The sequence below is a fragment of the Geotrypetes seraphini genome, chromosome 4 (genome assembly GCF_902459505.1).
Source record: "Geotrypetes seraphini chromosome 4, aGeoSer1.1, whole genome shotgun sequence".
Taxonomy (NCBI): Eukaryota; Metazoa; Chordata; class Amphibia; order Gymnophiona; family Dermophiidae; genus Geotrypetes; species Geotrypetes seraphini.
The window spans coordinates 231,236,660-231,250,823 of NC_047087.1; the positions used below are offsets into that span (position 1 = coordinate 231,236,660).

Below are 14,164 nucleotides of genomic sequence, written 5' to 3' on the forward strand. Positions count from 1 at the left end.
ACCGGCCAAGCTCTCCTTGCTTCGGGCCCACCAGCATTCCTCTCCCCGACGTCAATTTTGCCGTCGGAGAGGAAGTTCCGCTGGCCAGAACTTCCTCTCCGACGGCAGAATTTACGTCGGGGAGAGGAAGGCTGATCGGCCCAAGATCGACCTATTGGGAGAAATGCTGCCGGGTCCTGCCTTTGAGGAAACAGAAAGTAGGCAGGACCTGGCAGCAAGAAGAGCAAATCGCAAGCTTCACTGACCTGTCTCCCGCTTTAGCTCGTGAATGGGGTTCTAACATGTGCGTGCCGGCTTCCCTTCTCTTCCCCCCCCCCCCCCCCGGACATAACTTCCGGTTTCAGAGGGAAGAGAAGGGAAGCCGGTACAAGCACACGTTAGGCCCCGGAGCATAAATTCTCCAAGCCGTTTTTTTTTTTTTTTTTTTTAAATGTTGAGCAGCGGAGGCAGCAACAGAATTCAGGAGCAGGCCAGTCAGGAGGGGAAAAAAGAGAAGGGAAGAAGGGAATCCGCTCTGCGATCGACTGGGGTCGCCTGAGCGAGCGACCTGTCGATCGCGATCGACGTGTTGGGCACCCCTGCTCTAGACAGTGGGGCCCAGCTTCAGAGCCCTGTCTTGATGATGATAAAGGTTGGGTCTAGGATTAGGGGAAACCTAATTGACCCATGGTGCATGTGATGCATAATATCTATGGTGAACATTTGTTTTTATGTGGGACATGGTAACAGTTGTTTCATTCATCCTGAGCCATGCTGACTTCTTGTGTTTATGGGCTGACTGGAGAAGTCATTTTTGCTGTGCCTAGTGCTGCCCGATTCGCGATTCGAATAGGTTCTCACCGATTCACTTCGGGTGAATCGATTCGAATCGATTTAAATTTTAAAAAAATCGGCTTCCCAATTCGGACCCTCGCCCCCTAAAGCAGGAGCAGCAGCGCTACTCTTGCTGGCCAGCCGCTGCCACATCTGCTTTAGAGGGCAGGAGGGAGGGTCAGTCGGGAAGTGCTGCTGTCGGCTTCCCCCACTAGCCTCCCCGAAGGACTGCACATCCCATTGCATCCCCCCCCCCCGGAAGGCCTCCGTGTTCCCTCTGGCCTCCCCGCAGCGTTTACCTTATAGCTGCAGCCTGCAGCGAAGATCGCGGTTACAGCGTCTTTGTAAACTTGCTTTCAGTTGTTTCCTCTGCCCCGATCCTGCCTCTGACGTCAGAGGAGGGGCGGGACCGCAGTAGAGGAAACAGCTGAAAGCAGCTGTAACTGTGATCTTCGCTGCAGGCTGTAGCTATAAGGTAAACGCAGTGGGGAGGCCAGAGGGAACACGGAGGCCTTCCCGGGAGGGGGGGTTGCGCAGTCCTTCGGGGGGGGGGGCAGGTCTTCAGGGGGTGGGACAGGCCTTTAAGGGGGGGTGCAGGCCTTCAAGGGGGGAACAGGCCTTTAAGGGGGGCTGCAGACCTTTAAGGGGAGGGACAGGCCAGGGATGGGGGCACAGGTCTTCAAGGGGGGGATAAGCCTTTAATGGGGGACAGGCAGGCCTTTAAGGAGGGGAAAGACAGGCTTTTAAGGGGGGGACAGGCCTTCAAGGGGGGACAGGCCAGGGATGGTAGCATAGGCCTTTAAGGGGGGGACAGGCAGGCCTTTAAGGGGGGGGGACAGGCAGGCCTTTAAGGGGGGACAGGTCTTCAAAGGGGGGACAGGCCAGGGATGGTGGCATAGGCCTTCAGGGGGGACAGGCAGGCCTTCAAGTGGGGGACAGGCTTTCAGGGGGGAGGTGCAGGCCTTCAAGGGGGACAGACCTTCAGGGGAGGGGGGCCCTGGTGTAGAAGTACACGGAGGGAAGGAAGAGGGATTCAAAGAGACATGTATATACCGGACTATGGGGGGGAAGAAATAATGGGTCTAAAAATAGAGGAGAGGGAAAGAGATGATGGACAATAGGATTTAGGGAGGGAAGGAACAGAAAGGGAGAGAAGTTGGACACAAGGGATGGTGTGGAGGGGGGACAGAGATACTGGATAGGAGGGTAGTTGAGAAAAGAAAGGGAGAGATTGTGGACCCTGGGGTGGTGGGGAAGGAGGGAGAGATGCTGGATGAAAGGGTAATTAAGAAAAGGTGGATCTGTGGATGGAGACGAAAAAAAAAAAGAAAGATGCCAGACCTCCGGGGGAGGGAAGGGAAACGGAAGGGAAGGACAAAGATGACAGATGGATGGTTAGAACGGAGAAAAAAGAAAGGAGACCCTGGCAAGCAAGTTATCAGAAGACAACCAGAGCCTGAGACCAACAAGATTTGAATAATGACCAGACAACAAAAGGTAGAAAAACTAATTTTATTTTCCATTTTGTGATTACAATATGTCAGATTTGAAATGTGTATCCTGCCAGAGCTGATGTTAGACCGCAAACGTGAGCTAGGATTTAAGAGAGAGAGGAAAAGTCTTTTTTGTTTGTTTATTTTGTTTACACCACAGCGCCAGGGTGGTTAGGAGAAGGCAAAGGGAGTGAAGAGGCTGTAAAATAAACCCACCAGGATGTTTAAAAAAAACACCCAATTGGGCAGGAAAATCGAATCGAAAAACCAATTCAGTAGGCTGAATCGAATCAAATCGAATCAATTTTTTTTCCTGAATCGGGCAGCACTAACTGTGCCCTGTCTCCAGGCCCAGATTGCCTGCATCCATGTGGGTTCCAGAATTTTTGATTTGATTTGATTTCTTATATACCGCTATATTGTGAGGTTCAAAGCAGTTTACAATGAAGATAGATTAAAGATACATTAAAATAAAATAAATAAAAATGGTACTTTGGATTTCCCTAGCTGTCCCGAAGGCTCACAATCTAGCTAAAGTACCTGAGAAAACAATAAATAAAAATAAAATAAATGAAATAATGTAAATTCCAGTAGACAATAGGATCTGATGTTAGAAGTTCATAAAGACGATATGCCAAGTAGCGAAAGCTGATATGCTCCTTAAGCCCTGACGTATGCAGCCTAGCCAACACACAATATTTCAGCTATGAGGTTTCCCAGGAAGTAGTAATGAGTGCCAAAATGTGGTGCATCAGTTTGTTCTTTGCATTTGTTCTGCTGTATCTCCTCAGACTTTTCAGGGTGCTGCTTCTCTGGACCTCAGATGTGGTCTTTTCTTGGGTTGTCGCTTTTTTCTCCATTTCTGGGTAGTTTCAGGCTATGGAGTGCGATGTATTATCTGGATTTTGAGCATTGCTCCGACTTAGGGTGTGGAGCGGGCAGGCTACCATTGATGATCCGGAGCTTGGTTTCTTTTCAGAGTGGAGTGTGTGTCTGACATTTTTAGCCATGGCTCCATTTCAGTAGGTAGAGCAAGTGCGCTGCCTTGTCTGGTTGTTGGGCTTGGCTCCCTTTCTGCTCGTGGGTTAGCACGCTTCTGTCTCTATTTTTTGGGCACAGCTCCATTCTGAATGTGGAGCGAGTGCGTTGATGCTTTTGGCTGTCGAACTTGACTCTGTCTCTTAAGTGTAGAGTGAGTGCGCTGATGTCTCTGGCCTTCGGGCCTGGTTCCATCCATGAATGCACAGCAAACAAGCTGACGCCTCTAGTCTTTGGGCATGACTTCTTGCTCCTCTGTTCAAAAAATATCTACCGTGTTTCCCCAAAAATAAAACACTGTCTTATATTAATTTGGGGCCCAAAAAAGGAACTAGGTCTTATTTTCGGGGATGTCTTATTGTTTTCATGTAATAATTATCTTTCCCTTCCTCTCCTCCACCCCAATTCTTCCTATTTCCTTTCTCTCCCCCACATGTGCAGCATCTTTCCTCCCTGCTCACCCATACCTTTGTGCAGTATCTCCCTTCCTCCCTCCCTCCTATCCCCTTGTGCAGCAGAATCCTTTTAGCATAACCCTTGCAGCTTCTATCCTTTCCTTCCTCCCTGGAATCCCCCCATGTAGTATCTTTCTATCCCCCCTCTGCCCGCCACCGCGCACCCCTGCTGACCCATTTCTCCCTCCCATCCGAACTGCGAGACAGGAATACCTTATAACAGTGTCAGCAGCAATCTACACAGGCTGCTTCACGGCCTTCTATCTCCCGGGTGTCCCTCTGCCTTGTTGCTGATGACATCATCAGTGATATGGCAGAGGAACGCCCAGGATATAGAAGGCCACGAAGCAGCCTGCGTAGATTGCTACTGACGTTGTTAATAAGGTTTTCATGTCTCGCGGTTCAGATGGGAGGGAGAGATGGGGCGGGAGAAGCACTGCTGATGCCGGCGACTAGGGCTTATTTTCTGGGGTAGGGCTTATTTTCAGGGAAACACGTTATCTAACCTAGGATTTGGTCCGATCATGCACCTATTACTTTGGTTCTTCACTGCCTTAAGTAGATGGTGGGGAGGCAACTGTGGCGCTTGAATGGCCATTTATTAATAGACCCTCTAACTTTTAAGCAGTTGAAAACAGCTGTGCAGGATTTTTATACATATGACATTGAAGATGTTAACCTGGTCATTTTATGGTAAAGCTTTAAAGCTTTTATGTGAGGTCAGTGTATTTCAGTAGGGACTTATAAAAATAAGTGTGGAAAGGAACTGGGGAGCAAACTGCAGTATACTCTCGGCACAGTGGAGAGAGCTCTTAAACTTGCTCCCACTCCAGGAGTGTTGAAGGAAGTGGAGGCTTGTGGAAGAGACCTAAGGGATCTTGGCCTCAAGGAAACTGCATTGGCTATTCAGCAAGCAATACAGGAATTTTATAAGTGGGGGAGATTACCATCTCAACACAGCGTCGAGCTCAAAATTTCATTTTACAGGTTTTGGAGGGTCAAGAGCCTATCCATAATGATCCCAAAAGGGTTTGATGCTGAGAAGCGGTATTTGTTTATATCGCTTGATGTGGCTTCTTTGTTTGACTCAGTAAATCATAAAGTGATTCTTGGAGATGATAAGCCCTTTGGGATTATGAAAAATTTGTACATATTTTCAACTTGTTGTGGGAGTAGTTTCTGAGCTCCTTTGAAGCCTGTGTTGGCGGTTAATGGTCCTGTTTGTTTCTGAACAGAACTCTAGTTTGGCCTGTTGTTACAGGTGCCTCTACTTCACATGTGTGGGTGCCTTTTTGTGCGTGGGTACTGACTGCTAGAGGGCACTATACTGAGCTGTGAAATATACTGAGGCAGAGTGAAAAATCCGGAGTGGATTCTTCTGCAGTCCATGCGAGCATGGGGAAATAACCCTGTTGTCTAGAATGTCTTGCCTATCTACTGGAAAAAAGCTTATCAGGGTAAGTCTGGCATCATATGTTTCAGTTGTGGTCCTGTATTTGCATAGAGTTAATTGTGTGACATAGACCAGATGTTCTGGTAGGAGGAGTGCATGTTGAGAAGTGCTATTGGCATCATGGCCCCAACTATTTGTTAGCCCTCCTTCAGCCCTTTTGGACCCAAAACGGCTCTCGCTTATCAAAAACCACTGCAAAACATTGAATAATACTCAAACAACCAGAAAAAAATCAAAACAATACTGTAATATTTTTAATAAAAATGAAAATAAAATTTTTTGGCAGAAATTTTAAAAGTGTAAACGTGGCATGCCACACCTGAGTGCACCCATACTTTGCTTACCACATGTCTGGAACAGTTTATGGTATTGCATAATATGGGGTATAGTATTAGTTAGGCTTATTTTTTATAGTAACTTTCAAGCAACCAGAAACTACATTTATCTGTTATCTACCAATCCCCATGGGTGCCGTTTAACTGAGAGACTACTGTAATCAGGTATTCTTAAGGTATTTTCCCTATCTGTCCTGGCAGGCTCGCAATCTATCTGTGGTTTTTGAAACAAAATTTTATAGAAAGACACCTTCACACTATTATAATGTCATGTCTGGGCATTCAATCATGTGATGCCATTGCTATTTAATCGACACTGGTTATCCATCTTTTGTAGGTGTAAGTCTAAGATTTTATCACAACATGCTTTTTATTTGGGATAATTGCAATAGTTGGTTAATCTGTTTTAAGTGCTAGTATTTTAGTTGAAAACAAGTTTGTTTTAGTTTCTATAGCTGTATTTTTTTTTTTATATAAATCTTTCTTGATTTTTCAACTTAGACAATGCAATACAATTATCTGAACATAAATATTTCATAAAACTCATTATTAAACATACAATTTATACTTATAACAATCATTTTCTCCCCCCTCTTCCCAGATTTAATACAAGAAGTCAAATTATGTAATTATAATATTATAATCAAGTAATTTTAATAATCAAAATACCTTTCCCACCCCCATCCTCCCCTGGATGTGTAAGGAAGTCCACCAACCACAAAAAAATAAATAGATAAATACATTACAATTATTATGATGTTACAAATATAGTCAATGGGCTCCACACTTTATTAAATGTACTGCTAAACCCCAAACACTCTTGAGCAAGGGACATCGACGCCTCTTGAAAGCTCCAGGTTTGAAAAATAATAAACATGCAAAATGACACCAGCGCAAGGTTTCAAAAATTATAACCAAGATTTATTGAATTATTGTTTCTATTTTTCCATTATGAGATCAAAAGAATCAAGCATAATTGCTTAACAGTTGCGCTAATGGGAGATCGTTATAGTTACCAAATGCTGGCCTTCTAATAACAAACTCACTTTAATATCTCATTTCACTCTATTATATACTTTTGGCTTATTGTGACATCATCAGGTTGACAACCAATCAAATAACATGGGTGGTCTTAAAAGTTAGACAAAGACAAAAGTTTCAGAAAAGTACATTTGTTTGCTTATAGTCGTTTCTGAATATAAATCATAATTTTCACAAAAGTATATTAAGAGATAAAAAGATGCTGAAAAGTTCTCAACCTTGGAGGAAAAAAGCTGACAGGCTATGGATTCTGCACACAGAAACCCTAGCCTGGAGGAGGAGGGGCTGGTCCCCCTCTCCTCCTAAGCTAACAGTGTCACACACAAAGAGCAGGAGTCTCTGACTTAATTACTTCCAGATGTTGCTTTAGGATTTCTTTAGGTTGCAAAGATATATAAATATGTTTTTTCAAACCCTATGCTTTTGTTCAACACAGTCACACATCCACTCCAGTCATATTTGTTCATTTATACTTTGCTTGGCCAAACTTCCATTCAATAAATCATAATTTTCATTCAAAACTATATCTAACTAGCTGATGCCCGGGCGTTGCACGGGTATTTAATTATAGCAATAACACTGTAAATGGATTCAAATAAAGATACTTTATAGTGGTGAATGAAATTATTTTTTTACAGCTTAATAAAAAGTACAATATTCAAAATATAATATGAAATATTTGACAAAATGAATACAATACAACTAACGCAAAACGTGATTATAAACAACATTTTTAGTTTCACCTCCTGGAGCAAGAACATATAAATTGCTGGGTGAACCCAGCCTTGAGCAAGCAACATAGAGTTGTGGGCCGCGAGACCCCCAGAACATATCACCCCAGGTAGTGAGGGATCTGCATACCAAGTTTCGTTCAAATCGGTCAAGCCGTTTTTGAATTACAGTGAGAATGGCAGCTTTTTACATTTTTTCCATTGACATGAATGGGTGAAATCTGATTTTCTGTTTGTAGCTCCGCCCACGTGTGCAGGTGGGCCGCGAGACCCCCAGAACATATCACCCCAGGTAGTGAGGGATCTGCATACCAAGTTTCGTTCAAATCGGTCAAGCCGTTTTTGTGTGATCGCGGCACATACACACATACATACCTCCGATTTTATATATATATATATATATATATATATATATATATATATATATATATATATATATATATATATATATATATTCAGTTTGGGACACGTTATCTTTCTTTACTTGTCTAAAGCAAGCACATGTGGTATTAATTAACACCACGATGCTGAGAACAAAGACCTGGACACACAAAATGGATTCAAAAACTGAGAAGGTATGGATAAAGACAGAGAACCCAAAATGGATTCCATGTAACCCTCATGATTTCCTCCATGATCTAGCCTAGCATCAAAGTGCATAAAAAGAACACCATTCTTTCCCTTATTTTAATCTGTGGTGTGTTTTTCTGGCTTTAATTACATATTTAGATTTTTATTCACCAGTTTTTTGTACGCTTCTATTTGGGCATGGCCCTAACTGACACATATGCTTGTATCTAACTAGAATTACCCAGAATCATACGAAAAATAGGCACTTTTGTAGAAAAACTCCACAAAAATACTGCACTTATGTTCTGACATCCATTCCATTACCGTCCCATAAACATCACCCCCTGCTGGCCACGAGCCACTACTCCTCACTCTGCATTCATTTTCTCATATTTATATTGATAATTTATATTACTCTTTAAAAATATTGTAATGTTATTTTAATGTAAGTGAATGACCATAAATATAAACATAAATGTTTGTGTCAGAGTAGCTGCTGTATCATTAAGAAAGTATATTATGCCGGCATTAGCTATTTTTTTTTCCTGCTAGCAAAGTAGGACTGCTACTTTTGCAACATTTATAATAAACAATTTTGTAAATTTGTTTGACAAATAAGGTAATTTTATAACAGGGCACTAAAAATATGAAGAAAACATAGGTATGTAAGGGGCATAATTATCAGAATGGGCTGCCATTAAGACACATTATTTTACCACTAATTTGTGCTATTTTAGCACAGGTTCCATTTTAAGCAGTGATATCTAGTTACTAATAACTGGGGACAGACTTAAAGATCTCAATCTGTATACTTTAGAGGAAAGGCGGGAGAGGGGAGATATGATAGAGATGTTTAAATACCTTCATAATGTAAATACGCATGAGTCGAGTCTCTTTAATTTGAAAGGAAACTGCAATGAGAGGGCAGAGGATGAAGTTAAGAGGTGATAGGCTCCTTTTTTACAGAAAGGGTGGTAGATGCATGGAACAGTCTCCCAGAAGAGGTGGTGGAGACAGAGACTGAGTCTGAATTCAAAAGGGCCTGGGAGAGAGAAAGAGATAATGGTTACTGCAGATGGGCAGACTAGATGGGCCATTTGGCCTTTATCTGCAATCATGTTTCTATGTTTGTATTTTATAAAATATGCACATTACATTACAGTTGCACCAAAACTATGCCCACTGGATATGTATATGTATATATAATGTATATGTATAATGTATATAGGTTTTAATAACAGAATATTATTAAAAAATCACTTCCAATAAGTATAAATTGAACTGGTTAAATGAGATAGCAAAATTAAATAGCTATAATGAGTATAGCTTTATGACTTGTCATTGAAATATCACTAGTAAACTTGTTATTAGTGATCTTTTCTTTCCATGTTCTCAGATTAAACCATCCTAGTATAGTGAAAGCTTACAATATTCCTGAGGAAATGGACTACCGTATAAATGATGTTCCACTTCTAGCAATGGAATACTGCTGTGCAGGTGATTTTCGGAAGGTAATTCCAATATGTTCAAAATATATAATTAATTTAAGCCAGCTCTTATTTCAGCATGAATTTTTATGATAAAGCTTTATTAATTTAGAATTTGCAAGACCCTAGCTTGATTACACATAATGCAACATAAAGGTAGAAAATTCCATAACTCTTGCTGGCTGCGGTTCCCATGTTTATTGGTTTAGCCTGTAATTGTGTATTTCCTGCACTGCTATCCCATTTCTGGGAAAAAAAAATTTCTATGTATTTTTTTTATTTTTTCCCCAACTCAAGGGAAGTTGGAAACAAATACTGTATACAAAAGAGGTCAAGAAATGTCTGTTTTGGGGCCAAATAATTTTCTATAAATTTTAATGAAATTAGACGGAACTTGGTATGGAGTAGGGGTGGAAGGGTAAAAAGCCAAGTTGAGTTTTAAAATGTGTGGGATTGGACTAGAGAGTTGTGCAGGGACAGAAATCAAACCCATCCCAATCCGTCTCATAAAGTTCAGTTATTTCATTTAATTATGCTACTGAATTAGAGGCTCTGGTAGAGACACTTTATTAATTTGAAAATATTAATTGGGAAGAATATATACTTTGTAAATGGGTCTCTACCAGAGCATCTGATATAAATATAAATATTCTAGCTGATGAGGACCCTTAAGCTTTGTCAGCTGAAGACTTCCTTCTAAAGATGGTCAAACTCCCTTTTACCAAGCTTGGCAGGCAACAGCAATATCCCTATGCCACAGATAATGGCACCTTACTGTCTCAAGGATGCTGCAAGTGATTGCTATGCTTGGTAGAAGGGAGTTCCAGCCACCTCTTTGGAGGAGATCCTCAGCTGGCAGTGCTTGGGAATTCCCACCAGCAAGGGGTCAGCAAGTACTTCATCACTGGAGAAATAAAAATAGAAATATATAGTATTTCCTTTTCTGTTCAAGACAGTACAAAGATATCTGCTGTACAGTACTCCCCCGAAATTCAGGGGGGTTCCGTTCCAGGAACACCCACAAATTTCAAAAAACCGTGAATGCGGTTTAGGAGTGGATCGGAGGCGGGAGAGGGCAGCTGGGGCGCTGGCGGGTGCTGAAAATCGGGTGTGGGATCATTCAGAATATTTTCCAACCGCCTCTTCCTGGTACTAAAGTCAGGCTACACCAATCAGAAGTTGCTTTGACATGCTATCTGTTTAAATGTGTATTACAGAATGGTTTACATTACGTGCTGATACAATATTGAATATATTTAACTGTATTCTCTTTTCTTCTGTTTGTTTAATGAAAGTAAAATGTTTTATGTTGAAATATTTTTTTATTCTTATTTATCATTCAATTCAACCCATTTTTATTTTAAACATCCACCCAAGAAAGATAAGCCTGGGCAGCATACACATTTGGAGGCCATCCAGAGCTAGAGAGAAAAAGGCTCCTTTCAAACTTTAGTTTTGCTCTGTATGCCATCTGTGGCTTTGTTATGCAGGAGAGCTAAGAGAAGTCCTCTTCTCTTCTTTTATAGAGAATGACAGGACAAAGTTTTTCCCCATCCTCGCCCAATCCTCGTGGGCTCTTTCCTCATCTGCACAAACCGCAGACACATATTTTATTAAAGTATAAAAAAAGGACAATGTTCTGTTCAGCTGTTTTAAATCACAAATAGAGCCTTCCATTTTGATCTGGTTTTGGTACAACTTTCCCAAAGATTTGGTTGCCTCTGGGAAGATAATTGGATTCTTTCAGATATGGGTATAGAAGAGAACCAACACAGTATAGTGGATGAACAGGAAAATAAGTGACTATTAAATCTAACCCCAAGCCTATCAAATACAGCGTTCCCCAAGGCACCCTTCTATCCCCCATCCTATTTAACCTCTACATCAGACCTGTCATTGATATAGCCCAGAAGTACAACGTTAAAATCCACTCCTACGCCAATGACGTCCAACTGTCATTCTCTACTCTACTCCATTCTCTACTCTACTTCAGCACTATAGCTGAAGCCTTACAGCAAACCAACAGTATCCTTTCAAATTAAAAAATAATGTATTCTCTTAACTGTACTTGAACTTTTTTTTACAGTTCAAAAGAGGACTTGGAAAACACCCTCGGCACAATAGTAGTATGTGTTTTAGCATATCTTTCTTAATTATTGTTAACCAAGTCGAGCTTCCTCTGGTTGATGATCTGGTATATAAAGCTAAGTTTTAGTTTAGTTTAGGTTTATTATTTACCATCTGTCTTTGTGTCTTGATACTTCAGGTAAACCAGACCTTGACAAATTATCTTTGAATGTAAAACATAGCCAGTGGTTGAGACCACTTCTGTCCCTCCCCCTGCCCCCAGTTGTCAATGCCAAAGTTGAAGAGTTGGGGGGGGTAGGAGTTTCCTTCTTAGGTCTGACTGTTCACCTGTTCTATGACTAAGAAAAAAAAAGAAAGATTCAAGTAAATCATGGTTTTAATGCATTGTTGCAAGGTGCTGGCTGAAGTACCCGGCCAGCTATCATCCCCCCCCCAATATCCCACTCACCTCCCACATGTTTTTTTTCTTTCTTCATTACTCTTGTTTTATGTCTCCTCAGCCATTGTTTCATCCAGTGGCCAGCTCCCTCAAACTACCCATTACCACCACCACCAAATCTAATCAGTGAGATCCCTAACCTACCCACACCTTATTTCCAAGCTACCACTCTTATCCCCTTCTAGCCAACTATCTTTCCAGTTAGCCCCTTCAATGCATCCCTAGACTGCAAACAATCGCCCCTCCCCCTCATCGTGTAGTTTGTGAAAAGATGCTTTGCTGCTGTAGCAATAGAGCTGCTTGTCTGCATCACATGGCATTGTGAATTTGAACCACATAGTATAGGAACTCCCATGCTATTCTTAGGGTCTCAAGAACTGTGAGACTAATGGAAGAATTCTGTACTGCATTGCTAAAACTCTGAGCTCTGTTTTGCAGACAAGCCTTGTGGCGGCAGCAGTCATAGCAAATCAGGGGGGAGGAAAAAAAACTGCACAAAGCGAAAGCAAATAAAATAACAGCAGAGAGCACCAAGTCGTCGAGCTGAAGAGTAACCTTTAATAGAAGACTATGCAGTGTAGGACTGAAAAGGATCTGACATGGACCATGTTTCGGCTACAAAGCCTGCATCAGGAATCCAAATATTTCTGATGTATCCAACAAATGATAAATGAAAAAATGTGAAATAAAATTTCTTTGAAGAAGTATCTTCCCAACATAAACTGAATTGCCCAGCACCAGCAGAGTCTGAGTAAAGCAAAAACGGCAGCAGTAGCAACTTGAAGAAATGTTTTAGGAGCATGAAAATTCCAGTTGCCTTAGGGAAATATGTAGCCACTGTAGCAACCTGGTGCCTGGGATTTATCATTTTTGAACTATTACAAGAAATTAATCAAAAGGAAAATTTTAAATATGAAGTATGTTGGCATTGGTGAAGAAATGTATGTAATTTTTAAACTGGTTTTATATGTTCGTGTATGAAATATGAACATACTATCTCTTTTATGTGTGCAGTAAAAACTTAGTCTTAATTTTCTTATTTTCCTTAGATGTTAAACAAACCAGAAAATTGCTGTGGACTCAAAGAAAGTCAAGTGCTTAATTTACTCAGTGACATTGGTATGTAATACTGTATGCTACTTCTTTGTCTCGCTAGCAATCCAAGTTCTATTCTTTAACCTGTACAAAAATAAATTAACTAAAGCATGCCTTAGTGTTGTGATGTTCGATGGTATTTCAGAAACAGAATGGAATGGATTCCAGTGATACACTAAGACCCTTATTTTGAAGCATCCACATGTGTAAATAGCAACATTAAACATTTAGATTGCATACATTTGTAAATGGGTATTTCAGAAAACTGCTATTTTCATATGGAGACTGTTTCATACATATATTTCAAGGGGGCTTGATGGGGATATGGCTTGAGTAGGGTTTGGGCATGACAAAAATCTGTACATGTATAGGGGGAAAAATTTCCTTGTTGGTTTTGCAGCAGCTGAGAGGCATGTGTAAATTTTAAAAAGTACAGTGGTACCTTGGATTACGAGCATAATCCGTTCCAGGAGCATGCTCGTAATCCAAAATGCTCGTTTATCAAAGCGAGTTTCTCCATAGGAAATAATGGAAACTCGCTTTGATAGGTTCCCCCCCCCCACCAAGGCCAGCAGCGCTGCCCCCCACCCCCCCCGAGAACCAGCATTGCATTACTCCCTCCGAAGGCCCCACAATCCGACACCCCCCCACCGCGATCGGGCACCTCCCCCACCGCCATCGAGCAAGTGCGCATGCTCAAGGCCAGCACAGAAGAGGAGGCCGACATGCCGGTGCTACATTAAAGTAAGAAGAGGGCTCTGGGGGACTTCAGGTTGCGGGGGGGGGGGGTACCCGATGGCGGGGGGGAGGGTGCCGGTTTGCGGGGGGGAGGGGGCTCGCAAATCGAGGCGCGCTCGGTTTCTGAGGCACCTATTTTGCGAATGTTTTGCTCGTCTTGCAAAACACTCGCAAACCGGTGCACTCGTAAACCGAGGCACCACTGTACTTATTTTAGCTAGGACTTTACCCAAGGGGTAAAGGAAGTCGCTCATTATTTCTGTTTGTTTCTGCCTTCAGAATGAAACGAAATTAAAATTTTGGCCTCACTGCTTAATTTGCGATACTTACACCTGTAGGTTTGTGAAATGGGGCAGCTACATGTGGAAGTGAAAATTGCCTTTTTCTT

At 41.8% G+C, this 14,164-nt stretch overlaps 1 protein-coding gene across 3 annotated transcripts in view; it reads left to right on the top strand.

Moving 5' to 3' along the window:
- CHUK (component of inhibitor of nuclear factor kappa B kinase complex) overlaps window positions 1-14,164 on the top strand; it is a 197,292-nt gene that overhangs the window by 40,887 nt on the left and 142,241 nt on the right. For all 3 annotated transcript variants that reach the window (XM_033940253.1, XM_033940256.1, XM_033940254.1), the window contains 2 exons: window positions 9,326-9,440; window positions 12,993-13,062. In XM_033940253.1, coding sequence (XP_033796144.1) covers window positions 9,326-9,440; window positions 12,993-13,062 — 185 coding nt within the window. The remainder of the gene's footprint in view (window positions 1-9,325; window positions 9,441-12,992; window positions 13,063-14,164) is intronic.